The sequence below is a fragment of the Tinamus guttatus genome, unplaced genomic scaffold (genome assembly GCF_059628265.1).
Source record: "Tinamus guttatus ecotype Peru unplaced genomic scaffold, ASM5962826v1 Tinamus_guttatus_pri_ptg000032l, whole genome shotgun sequence".
Lineage (NCBI taxonomy): Eukaryota > Metazoa > Chordata > Aves > Tinamiformes > Tinamidae > Tinamus > Tinamus guttatus.
Genome location: NW_028288566.1, coordinates 1,676,005 through 1,689,681, shown reverse-complemented (window position 1 = coordinate 1,689,681; position 13,677 = coordinate 1,676,005). Strand labels below are relative to the sequence as shown.

The 13,677-nt window shown below is 44.3% G+C and overlaps 1 protein-coding gene across 1 annotated transcript in view; it reads right to left on the bottom strand.

The window, feature by feature from the left end:
- The window catches only part of RHPN1 (rhophilin Rho GTPase binding protein 1), a 32,496-nt gene that overhangs the window by 18,038 nt on the left and 781 nt on the right, over positions 1-13,677 (bottom strand). The window contains exon 3 of the mRNA XM_088531353.1: positions 3,955-4,073. Within this exon, the coding sequence (XP_088387479.1) occupies positions 3,955-4,073 (119 nt within the window). The remainder of the gene's footprint in view (positions 1-3,954; positions 4,074-13,677) is intronic.

Below are 13,677 nucleotides of genomic sequence, written 5' to 3'. Positions count from 1 at the left end.
CTTGGATTAATCTGACCCTTCCTCCACCAACTCCTGCCCTCCGTTCATCCCTTCTGTCCTCCCAGACTGGGTCACCGACAGCCATCTACACCAAATAAAAGTGGCATTTTAGGGTTAGGCCTCAACTTAAGCAGGAAAAGGCTCTTTTGGGGAGCAAATGACCCTCCTGCCACCCCTGAGCAGTGCCAGGCCCTGCCCTCCCTCTCCTCTATTGCCTGTCAGGGGATATAAACACCCAGGATTGATTTCAGCTGCGGCAAGTTGCAAGACAAGGCAAGACAAACTTCCAGGCTGATTATACCCTTCTTATCTGCTGCAAAAGAAAGCAGGGGAGAGATAACCCAGCGGCAGCAGAAAGCTGACAGGCTGCAATTGGCCGCTGAAACGTGCTCGAGCCCCTCGCACTAAATCACACTGGGCCCCAGCAAAGTGCAGTAAAAACAACACACACGAGCTTTGCTGGGTGGGATATTGCTCTCCTACAGCCTTTGGGGACGTAGTAATGATCACGTTGCATCGAGTCACACTTTAAGCGATAGCCACCTTCAGTGGCCTTCCCCTGACCCAGCTCAGGACACAATATAGGCCTATATTTTTCTTTTAAAACTCTGGTCCATTAGTCTCCTTCCAGCTCCTTTACAAGGATTCCCAAAAGACCTATATATATATATATATATATATATATACATGTTATTTTAAATAAACAAAATCAAACCAGACCAGGTCCAAATATCTCTGTAGCCCATTCCATTAAAACATCCTTCAGCATTTCTGCAATTTCCCATAAGGTAACAGCACAGTCACCACCCCCCTTACCACATACACCAGTATTTAGTTAGCATTTTTGTCCTTCATGTATTGCAGATCAAGGAGGGAGGTGCATCTCTGCTTTCATTACAGCTCAGTTTCAACTGGGTTGAACAGAATTTCTCCTTTTTGCTTTCAGCTAGGACCTTTTTTTTTTTTAAAAAAAAAGTTAGTACTATCAAAAGCTGCATTTACTATGTGCCAATTTGCAATCGGCTGACACCAGGGTACCTCTGTGCACACACATAACATATTTCTGATCAGTGCTTTCACCCCTTCCTCTGAGGGAGAAGAGAGGCTTCAGCCTGAAGCAGCAAAATTTGCTGTGCAGAATTTTGCATGCACAGGTGACTTTTTCCAGGGCAGCTTTGCTTGTTATCCAGTTCAGACATCGAATGATTTTTAAGGCTGGACTTCAAAACTTCTTGTTGCTTTTGGGCATTTTCCTTCATCCTCTACAAATGGCATTTGCAGGCATCAGGAACACAGTATCTTTCACAGAGGTAATTTATGGAACAAGCCTTGATTATCAATAGCAAAGTTGTTTGCTTGGAGCAAGTTTGCACTTACGTAGGTTCATGCTTTCCGTGCAGGGCACACACTGAACTCCTTATGAGCACACCAAGTCCTCAGCTCCTAATCTAGCCCTTTGGTGAAGTTGCCGAAGATTTGCTTAGCTAACTCTGAACATTTTATTGTTAAAGAAATTGGCAACACCTTTATCTCCCCGATTACTTAGTTAAGCCGCAGTGTTTGAACAGGAATGGAAAGGGTTTCCGCTGCCTATGCCCATTTACTTAGCCTAGCAAAGAAAAGCCCTTGCACTGTTGAACAAATACAACGTGCATTTTTCCAGTGCACCATTTATGGCAACCTCTTCAGGAAAGGTGAGTGATGCACTGAGCAGAACCATTCAGAAGTGTGTGGGTTTTTTTGGTTTTTTTTTTGTTTGTTTTTTTCTTTTTTTCCCCCCTCTCTTCTCTCTCTTCACATTTGTTTCCCTCTCAACCATAAGCCAGAAATGGGGATGCAAAGAAAGCAGCATGTTCAGCTGCAAACTCTACTCCAAACTGGGGAAATCAGTTTTCTCCTGTTTGCATTTGACATTGAGAAGTTTCCTTTAACTCTACGTGGGCAATGTAGCCCAAGCTTAAAATAACCACCACCCTTTGCATACAATTCCCCCCCGCCATATACACACCTTTAATTTGCTTCTTCCCCAGATTTCCCAGTCTCACAAGCTCCAAAATTTGCAATGTCCACAAACCCACATGTTGCTCAGACACGGAGTCAGTTTGTGGGAAGAAAAATTGCTGCTACCATGAGAGACATTCAAACTGCTGACTTTCCTCCTTGTCCAATTAAGGTGTGTTTTGCATTATTCTCAGCTCTTCTTTGCATTAAGAGGAAAAAGTTGCTCACATCCCACAAATGTCAAATCCTCCATGGAAAGTGGCTGGTACCATACAGCTCCAATTCATGCCATTTACACCAAAACCATAGCCAGGCTCATCCCTGCAGAGGCAGTACATTTCCCCTTCGCTCAGCAAAGGAGAGGCATGTGGAATGGCTCACATGGGGATTTCAAGGCCTTTTTAATGGCATGAGGCCTGGCATTTTGGCAGTTTACAGCATCCTGACCAATTAAAGCAGTAGATGCAGTGGAGCAGCTGTATGGCTGCAGGCCCCCAGTTTCTGTTTGTCATGAAGATCAGAGCTCTTCGGGGCACCATTTGCTGACCTCCTTTGCCTGTAAAATGAGGTTCCTTGCTAAAGTTCACTGGTACAGCTATAACTTCCTTTCCCTCTAGGTACAACAGGCATGTATGAGTAACACTAAATCACTGAAACTCAAGAAAACCAATGTTAATCTCATTTTATTAGAAGGAGGGAAGTAACATCGCAGGAAGTGTCACATATGCAGCTGGAAAGCCTGCTCATAAGCAAATTTACAGTAGCCTTATGATACTTTATTTTGCATTAATATAGACCTGCCCTCTGGGTACATGTGGGAAGTTCTGCTCAGATATAAGATATCTGAGATACATAAGAGCTACAAAAATGTTTCTCAGGTAGAAGAGGCAAAGTAGCTGTAAAAACCCTGCCCACGCATTTTTTTTTTTTTTTTTTTTTTTTTACAACCACTGAGTAGGGGGAAGCAGTAACCAGTTGGCTCTACCTGTGCTGCACCAGCTGCAATCTGAAAGCCATTCAAACATGCAACTTTTGCACAAATGTGTTTACACATGCATCCTCCTAAGAGAGGGAGGGCTGTTATTGGACTAAAGATGTATAATACTCAAATTTTCAGATATATAATACCCTGGGGGAAATACTGGGTCAATTTTTCCAAAGCTGAATTTGACCAGTTTCCTGGGAGTATCAAACAGCACATACATATTCAGAGCTCAATTCAACATTTGTTTCTACTATTACCATTTATTATCCACTCACACCTTGTTTTGTAACAGGCTTCCAGGAAACTAAAATACCAAGAAGTAAAGATGTTTAAAATCAGCATTGCCCTGAACAAAGTGCAAGTGTTGCAGGAAAGCTGCTGCAAAGTCAAGGAGAGAAAAAAAAAAAAAAAAAAAAAAAACACACACACACACTGAGCCAACTCAGAGGCAAGACAGGTCCAGCAGTGACAGCATCCATCACTTCTCAGACACTGAGATAAAATTGTGTGTTTTAGGCAAGTCGGATAAGTTCTTCCTAGAGCCTATGAGACAGTAGGCAGGAGCAAAACAGCTGAGCATATCGGAAGAGAGGGGATCAGGCTTGTCAAACGAAGCAGAGATAAGTCTGTCCATAGTGACACTGGGGCAGAGGAGCATGCTTAGAAGACACAGGAGAGTTATCAGGGTAGAAAGTGGGTGGCTGTTTCTGTACAGTTTGGGGTCTGGCAGCCTGCCTTGTCCTAGAAGGACAAGGAACTGGTCTCAGAAAATAACCAATAAACCAGAAATATCCGCTCAGAACAAGCAGTCTGCATTAATATAGCAGGTGCTGTCTGGACAAGTGATGGCTCACTGCAATGTATGACAAAAACAAGTTGATAAAACTATTTTTCATCCTTCTCCTCTGCACTACTGGACTGTGTTCTCCCACCAGGGCTGGGCAGATGTCCTGGGGACCAGCACTCACCTGAAGAGGTTCTCAGCCCCCGCTCGCATCCTCATCTCCTTGTTGATCTGCTGGTTGATGCGCGCGCGGCGGTGCTGCAGTTTGCTGCGCTGGGTCTGCGCGAAGGGATCGCAGCCCTGCTGAGAAAGTAACACAGTGTCACTTAGGGCACAACGGTGGCTTTCCCCCTCCCGCGGGCCCACATCGCCCCCGAGCAGCACATGCATGCAGACACAGAGGCTTTGGGCTTCTTTTTGTGCAGATGGATCATCCTTCTTGCCATCTCCCATGATAGGCAAGGCAATTCCAATATGGGAGAAAAAAAATCAGGGGTGTCCAGGGCTGCAGGCTTGTGATACAACCCTCCCACAGGTATTTCCAAGCTGTGGTTGGAGCAGCAGCAAGCTTGAACTGCAGCATCATGGAGCCAGCTTGGGCACAAGGAAGCAACAGGTATTGTTGAAGCCTGGAGACAGATCACTGCACAGTGGCCAGACACTGTCCCCGCAGACATTTAGATGCACCCTGCCCCAAAACATACAGGCAAGACATTTGCTGCAGAGGCATCTCCTCTCCATCCTTATTTCCTCTGAAGATTTGCCACCTTGTAGCACTAAGACTAACCCAGCTTAGACACAACACTCAAGGGTGATGGTAATGCCATATTTCAGATGCCCTACTGCTTCATGCATTTGTATGGCCCTGGAGAGATACATGCTGAAGGCATTGAAAGTCCAGCATCCCAGGATGCAGCACAGGTTTAGGGGAAGTTTTCCCACCTACTATCACCTGTTGCTTCCAACAATCTCTTAGCTACTCCATAAGAGCTTCCCAAATACAACAGCAAAGCTAGACATCTCTTTTCCAAGGTCTGACCATCTGGACACAACACAAGAGTTCAGACAGACATCCTGAGGACAGATGAGCTCAGCAAACCCCAGAACTGGGAAATAAATGCGACTCTGGAAATAAATGCGATCCCACCACTTAGAAGGGCTTGCAACTCTTGACAACTACAGAAAAATAGAGCCCAGGCAGAAAGTCAAGAGTTTACGCAATGGAGAAGCAAGTCACACACAACAGTAAATTAATTCCATCCCTGCCTCATTTGCTACGGCTCAGACTTGCTGCAGACAGGGAAGTACAATTAATCTCCAACTCCAGGAAATAACAGATGGCAATATCCTTCTGTCTTGCGAGGGCAAAAGGTTACTGCGGAATGCTCCAAGCAGAAATGCTGCTGAGAAAAAGGGGTCTCTGAAATCAGGGCCACAAAAGCTCTACCCAAGCAGAGACAATTCCTATTGTGCGAGGAGCAGTTCAGACAGCTGAAAGAGGCCTCTAAGAGCTCCCTGGATTTAAAAAAAAAAAAAAATGCCTTTTGGAAGGGTACAACCCTGGGTAGTTCAGGAAGATGGAGACCTCAGAGCTTTTATCACACCCAGGTGAACTGCATGCCTTTGACACTGACCATGTTGCCAAAACACAGGGATGCAAAACAGCCATCATGAAGCATGAGGAACACGGCAGCCCCGATCTGACCTGTTTGCTCTAATCCTCAATTTGCTACTCACTGAGGGTTTATTCCTTTACCCCCATCATTGCTGGGGAAACCTTCACCTTCAAAACAAGGGATTTTGCCACCCAAGAGACCTTGCAGAGCCAGAGAGTGCTGAGAAACTGCTTTTTCCAGTGGTCCATGTCATGCTCAAAAAAAACAGTTTCTCAGCTAACTTCATAGAGGAAGCCTTGAAGGGTTTTCCCCAGGTCCCTCTTCTCTACCATGCTCCAAAGAAATTCTGCTTGGAAAATCCAGCAGAATGGTTGGCAATGGACAAACCCAATGGCTTGGGCAACACTTGGTCACATCTCTAGGAAAACTGAAGGTCTCACATCTTCCCAGTGAGATTCTGGGAAGAACAAATCATTTGTTAGAAAGGGTTCAAGTTTTTTCTTGAATGCTAGATAGGTAGGAAAGGAAAAAAATCTTTTGAGTGAAAAAAAGTAGAAATAAGACACCAGCTTTGATTTGTAGTGAATGGAAAATGTTATGTTTTAAGCACGCTTCAGACAGTGTCTGCAAGAAACATTTCTCTTTAATATATTTACAGTCAAACAAAAAATGTCCAGTTCAAAAGAGTTTCTGGGATAACAGACATTTCCATTTAAATGAAGCAATTATGAGATCAAATCTGATATTAGAGACTGAGGAATCAAAGTCACCCATCCAGTCTGTGAGTCTACAGGCTTAGTATTTCTCAGTAATCCATGAATTTGCTGCCATTACTAGAGGCTGAAGGAGCAAGCTGGAAGCACAATTATTCTAGAGGAGCAATTACAAGGGACATTAAGGATAATACCAACTGCTGCACAAATTCCAATGTCAGGATAGTCAGAGGAACAAATGCCCTCATCTGAAAGGTCCAGTTTCTAGACACACTGTGGGGCAACCCACCCTTTCCCCTCACACATCCTTTTGCCTGGGAGAAGCTCAAAAGTGTCAAAAGAAAGTGGAAAAGGATGAGGAATCCCACAGCATGCAGGCAGGTGATGGGTTGTGTCAGGTTTTCTCAAGGGAGAACAAGAGGGGCCATAGCCAAACAAAGCACTTCCAAGCAACAGGCTGGCACAACTCATATCCAAACATGGTTTTGTCCATTAAAGTACTGCTTCTAATCACCTGCAATCAAAGCAAACAGAGGTGCAAACAGAGGTGCAAGTCTACAAAGTGCCAGGAGCAAGATAAGAGGGTAGGAAGGCTGTTTATACAGGCAGCAAAAGGGGCTGAGCTCCAAGCTAGCCTGGTCACACCGAGAAGGACAGAGCTGTGGCTGGAAAGGAGTTCTTCATCCCCACATAGTCCAAGGCATCCAAGGAGCTTCATTTAGGGTTTAGCACAACAGGTTTTTCAACCTGTTAGGGGAAACTGGGCACTGACCATCTCACAGCAATGCTGGAAGGTCAAATCTCCAAAAGTAGAGACCTTGTGCTGAGCTTGGAGAGGACAGGGAGAAAAACCCTGTTCCTGGTCAAGCTAAATTTCAGATTTGCATCCTCAGAAAGGAGAAAAATAAGCGTTATCTCGAGTAAAAGAAGCAAAAGGGCTGGTTCCCTGAATCTGTCTACTCCACACTAAAATAGCTCCACCTCCCTGCTGGCAATCCCAGCCATGACCTCCCCACACTAGGAGCACACAGAAATGCCGTGGTCATCCCAAAGCCTGAGGTGAGGCACTGGAGCAGATGTCTGTGTGGGAGGGAGGCTGAGAGCATCCTTCCTTCCCAGCCTCTGGTTTATTCTTCTTACAGGAGCTTCCAGCATCTTTGAGATCTCTCTAGCTCTTTTAAAGGCTTGGTCGAAATCAAGAGTGTTTTAAGATTTACTGGAGAAGAGAAGCAAGTACATGAGTGCACAAGCAGGAGACCCAAAGAGCCTCCAAGGATAAATGATAGAAGCAAGAGAGGCATATGTAGAAGGACAAGCCAAAACTACACAGGAGAGTCAAGCATTAGGCTACAGACAAGATATTCTTGTCTGGAGGCAAGACAAGGGTACAGAAGGACAACTACAGCAGAAATGGGAGGTGTAAAAAGCCATTAGGACAACTCTGCAAGGCATTCAAAGAGAGCATTCAAAGCTCTTCACTAAAAACAATTATAGAGTGTAATTAATCAACCTGGCAGCTCCTCATTTTTCCTAGGCCCAGCTTGAGACAACACCAAGGAGGCAAAACTCAAGTCACCACAAGGTCTGGAAGCCAAAGTTGATCAGAGAGCATTGCTCAAGTATTCAAACTCAGGAGCACTGATATTAATTAATCATTTTGGCTTTCCCTGCATGATTAGAAGGGATGCCTTCCAGGAACACTTGGAAGCCCTAGTGCTGCTGGGGAAAAGGTGCAGCAGGATGATGCAGTGTTCAGATTTGTCCTGGCTTTTCCCTGAAAAACAGGAACTAAATCATTTCTACAGCTATATTTTTCCCTCCCGAGCTGAAAGCTGCATGTCTTTTCAATCAAATTTGATGAGATGGCTACTCCCATTCAGAGAAAAAAAAAAAAAAAAAGGTACTGGAAAGTCAGGTATTAGAGCACTTGATGTAACACCAAAGCCTTGGGAAGATGTCAAGTCAGGATCTTGAGACTTGCTGCCCTAGGGACTTCACTTGATCTCCTCACACTTTCTTCACTCCTTATGCAGCCAGGTAACTGCAGTCACCCACAAAAATTGCAGCAATTTCTCTGCAAGAGGCTTTGCTGTCTCCCCTGAAGCACCATTACTAGCTGCATGTGCCGACATAAGCGTGCCACCAAGGCCACCACAGCAAGCAACCACGTCTAGTCGCCAGCTTCCCGTGGAGACTTTCAGAAATTATTATTTTTTCCTTACAACTCTTGAAGCAAAAGGGAAATTCAGCACCAGAATGAGAAGCTCAGCCCAGGCCAGCTCACAGAGGAGAGAAAGGAAACACCACCACAAGCAGAGACCACCTCTAATCAAAAGGGGAGTGCTAGGGGAGATCAGAGAGGAAAGCACGTGCAGCCCCTTGGAGCTCACGTTCAAACACACAAAACCCATTTTGAGTTGCAACCACAAGCTAAAAGCCACAGCAGTTTCTAATGTAGCAACAGATTTAAGTATGCTTTACATAAGAGGGCATAAAACACCACAATAAAAAAAGCTCTTGCAAGCTTTAAAAGGGATTTTCCTTGCTTTAATTCTTCTCTGCGCAAACTCTCCAAATAAATCCTTTAGGGTCAGAAGAATGGCGGGGGGGGAAAGCAGGCTATTTGTTGTTTTCAAATAGTTTTGGGGGCTTTCAGGCATGGTCAGGGACATTGGTACAAGAATAAAGTTGAGTGCCTGTGAAGTCAGGTGGAACATGACATTTTAGAACTCCAGTCTAAAAGGCTTTAGAATAGGTGAGCACAAAACTTACCCATCAACAGGAGGCCATAAACTGTGTAGGGCCTATAAACCAGAACAGTACAGACTGCATGCACACCAAGTAACATGTATGTTAAGAAAGGATGAAAACAAATGAGATGTGGGCCATGAAGCTACATGACTTGGGTCCAGCTCTGAAGCTCATTGCCTTGCTCAGAGGAGGATTCAAGCCAGTATTACCATAGCAAGGCCACTCCATGCTTGGAAGAAACCTGCCAAATGCTACATTTAATACGCAGCGTGGAAGGAAAACCGTGTTACAGAAAGTGCTCAGGCTCTACACGCAGGTAAGAAAAGGCCAGACGGGCTCTTCCAGAGGTGGCCAAGACAAATAGGGCCCCTTATGAGCAAACTCAAAGTTTTCTGCCAGCTTTAACCCTGCCTTTGCAGGGAACATATATAATGATGCAATTATGCTGGTAACTCCCAAAGCCAACACTTCTCCCAGTTTATGTACGTCCCTGTGGGGTGTTAAATAGGGCAATTATGTGGTTAGGCTTCCTCCCAAAAGTCCTTAGGGAATGTTTGTTTACAGATGATCAAATGCACTTTGCACTTCTGGTCTCCAGAACCATAAAGACCCAGAGACAAGATGAATCTCATGAGGCGGCAACACCTCCTGTCTAATTTGTGACCTTTTTTATTGGCGCTCATAATGTAAAACCACAACCACCTCTTGGAAGAGGTGGAGGCCAGCAAGTCCAAAGAGCAAAGCCACCACACACAAAGCAACTAATTTCTGCTGCAGAGTTTCTGCTATGAAAATAGGTGCTTGGCAGCTGGAGGCAAATTGGGAACAACAAAAGCCGAGCACATTAAGTGATCAAAGGGTGGCTGTGAGCTGTCAGCATGACACATCTGTGAGAAAAGAAAATGTGATCCAAGGATGTGCTGCTACAGTTACCAGCAGCAGAGAAATGGAAATGTAACTTGTGTTGCTTACAGCGGCCACGGAATCCTTGTCTGAAGCAGCGGATGCGATTTGAGAGTGTGTTCGTATAAACCAGGCACAGATCTACTCAAAATAGAAATCAGAACAGGATCTGTAGCTATGAGATTAGTTACAGCCCAAACCAGGATCCAGCCAAAGCTACTTGTAAGCTAGAGTTTGGCTGCATCACGAAAGAACCACATAGTCTAATATTTAGGACTTTTTCTAGCCACAAGATTCATAACACTCCTGGTGATGAGTGTTATGAATTGAAAGGCTTGAGAATGTCCACAGAACAGCTGGTGAAACCAAAATATGTTTAAATCACATATATGAACAGGACATACCAAGAGTGTCACAATAACATGTGGTGCCAAGCTCGGCTGCGAACCTATCTCCAAATAAAATATATTGTGCACAAGGACAGAGAAGTTATAGGAGATCACTGTAGGACAGTGAGGCACCAGTTTGTCCTATATCACTACCACACAATATAATTATATAAATATCTATATATTGCAGAGACCAACATTATGAATCTCAGCAAAGGGTGAATCAGTGCTTCAGATAAATCAAGCATATTCTGTAACACCCTCCTTTTCTAGCAGGGTGGCACCCATTCTCCTGATAAGAGAATTATCTGCCCCAAGATTTATAGCTGAGGGTCACACACTGCACACGTGTGGTAGCAAATCTCCACTCAGTGCCAGACAATGCACAGACTTGTAACTTCATGCACTCTTGGTGCTGATCCAAAAAAAAAAAAAAAAAAATCAGCCTTATTGAATCTTTCAAAGAGCAACACAGTTTTCTAAGGCCAGAAAAAAATAGAACTCAGGAAATTTGGACAAATATCAGGATCAGGCAAATTCAGTTTCCACTTCTTATGCTGACTCAGGAGATGTTGGACGCCATGAGGATGCCAAGCTCTTCAGCATGGACCAACTGCATTTACAGTGAGCCACAAGGCTCAGCTTACATTGCTATACTTACATATTACCCCAGACATTCTGGATACAATTTGCAGTCTTGGGGAATTTCTCTTAAAAAAAACAATTTTATAAAATTATCCCTTCAAGGGAACAGACAGGTTATTACATTTTTCTTCTAAGGGAGGAAGTTAAAAAGCATCAAAGTGCTACATCTCAGCCTTTCCCCAGGGAAAGGACAGGATGTAGGTCAGTTCCTCTGAGAGGCAGTTTAGGGGGTGATTTCACCCAGTCAACCTCTCTCGAGTATCATCTTGTTCCCCTATGGCACCAATCACTTGCTGAGGCTGGATGCCCCAGGCAGGAATATACAGCTTGGACAAAATTCCAGGAGATCTACTCAAGTCTGGCTCTGCGTGACTCACCTCCATCTCATCTCCTTCTACCCCAGCTATTTCCAGAAGCCACTCCAGGTGCTATTTCTATATGCACACGGCCATGACAGAAAACATAGAGCAAGGGCAAAGCAGGCTACAAGATGAGCTCAACAGTCTCTTTTACACCTGATAGTCATAAGGGGAACACTCCAGATATCACATTCTGGTGGCCACGGTAGATTTAGTGGACCGAATGGTTCATGTCACCTAAATTCTCCTCTCATCCAAGAGGAGACTGCTTCAGGATGGACCATGGATCAGAGTCATTGGAAAGGCTGGTGCTGTACTCATTTTGGTGCTAACTCTGAGGGTCTCCAACCTTCAGAGTTCTCAGTTTAGCAAGTCTTGGGTAACTAGTTTATACTGAATCCCACTCCATGGAGCCATTAACCAGCATCACTGGTTTACATTTAACAGCACCTGAAGGACGAGGGCTAAAGCTCAGGAAAACCCAACAGGTTTTGTTCAGAAATCATTCCCAGCAACTCTAGCAGGAATGATGAAAAAAGCAATTAAAGGTCAGGAGTTGGAAGGGTCAGAAAACAGCAGTCAAAAGCAAACTTAATTCAGCAGACGTTCAGAGGAGACCCAGTGCACATTCAGCAAGTGAAAGGTAGCTCTTATGCTCTTCATTCTCAAATCCTGTGAAATTCAGATCCAGAAGATTAGCACTATAGTTAGAAAAAGCAGAATTCCTGCTTGCAGACAAGAGCTCAGAGGTGACACTAACATCTATAGACACACAGCACGTTTTGCTAGGAAGCGCTGACACTTCACTGCCATGGTACACAAACCCCACCGTTTTTAACAGAAATACTCATGGGATTAGGGTTGCAGATCAGGGGTAACCTCAGTCTGCTCTTACTCCAAATTTTATCCAGCAATTGCCTACAAGAGCTGATTGAAAGCTTTACTTTCTGACATAAGCACATAGGACGTTTTGTCACCCAAAAAGGGATGTTTTAAGTAGGGTCTGCAGATGGAAAGCTGACAGCAAGGAGGACAACTAACTACCCTCCTGAATTCCAGCTCATTTTGAACAGTGCTAGCGTGAAAACACCACTATCTCCATAGAGTCAGAGCATCAGCTGGGGTTACTCTTGCTCTTTGCAGTCCCCGAGTTTCTGAACAAGGACAACACAGAGCAAGGGGCTGAGTGACCCCAGTTTAGCCCACGTTAGTGGGCCAGAAAGAGCAAAAGGAAACACAGGAGACCACTCCATGCGCAAAAAGCAATCCCAAATCCTTGTTTTAAAAAGTTTATGGATAATTTTCCTACCAACCGAGTTCTTTTCCAAAACACAGGCTGCCACTAAGACAACAGTTGGGTCACCAGAGCCATCACCACAAACATCTGTTTATATACAAAAATTGCTATCGTGAAACTAATCTCATGAAGCACTCTAGCTCAATGCTGTTTTTTCCTGTGGGAGACATTACCAGCTAAGACCTCTAAAACCTTTATTGAGAATATGGTTACATCACATGGCCTTTTAACAAATGAGCAGAGGATTAAGGGTTTTAAACTTTCCAAAGAAATGTCCTGGCTGTCGGCTAATGTACTGAGCAAAAGCAACAAGGAGGGGTGAGGGAATTAAAAAAAAAAAAAAAAATAGAGTATTTAGCTTTTCAAACAGCTTGACCTGCACAAATCTGAATCCCCACTTTCCTTTTTGGAAACCTGCAGTGGCTCTGGGGAGATGGGGAGATGCCTGAGGTTGCCTGCATGTCATGAAACACAGGGCAGGGTGCCAGCAGGAAACAGATGTATTAAATCCTGGCTACAGCACGTTAACCCCAGCAGAAGATAACAGCAATATTTGCAATCCCCTGCCAAAATAATAAACACCAGTCACATCCACAACCTCCAATGCACACAACAAAAACAACTATTCAGGACCGATTTTTTCCTTTTTCCCCCACTTCTAAACTGATACTTCTAATAGGAATCTAATCAGGGGCTTTTTTCAGGTAAAAAATCATCATGTTATGACAGATGTTGCATATCCTCTGCCAGGGTTTTTTTTTTTTTTTTTTTTAAAAAAAAAAAGTGGTTTGCAACATTTTCCTATGTTATTCTCTTCCGCGTTACCATCCAAGAGGTTAAAACTGGGCAAGGCAACTGCTCACACACAGGAAACGGCACGTGGACTAGATGGGAAGAGATGCTCTGCCGATCTTGCCCTGCAAGCAGCACCTGCTGTTTAGACAAGGCTCTGGGTAAGCTCCAACCTGGTTTAAGGTTGCAGCCTCTTTAGCTGAGGACAGAAAGGTTGGACATTAGCACAGGTGACTTGAGATCAGATTGATCCTTGTCAAGCTGCAGTTTCAACCCTTGCACAGGGGAAAAAGACACCTCCAGAAAATGAAAGAGGTTTTTCTTTTCCTTGCCACAGGGCTGCAGAAAGAGCTCAGAGCGCTGGCTCTCTGCTGGAGAACAAGTTTTTAAAATTATATCCTTGTGAAAGGCATCAGATTACAAGGAGAATTTACTGCAGGTC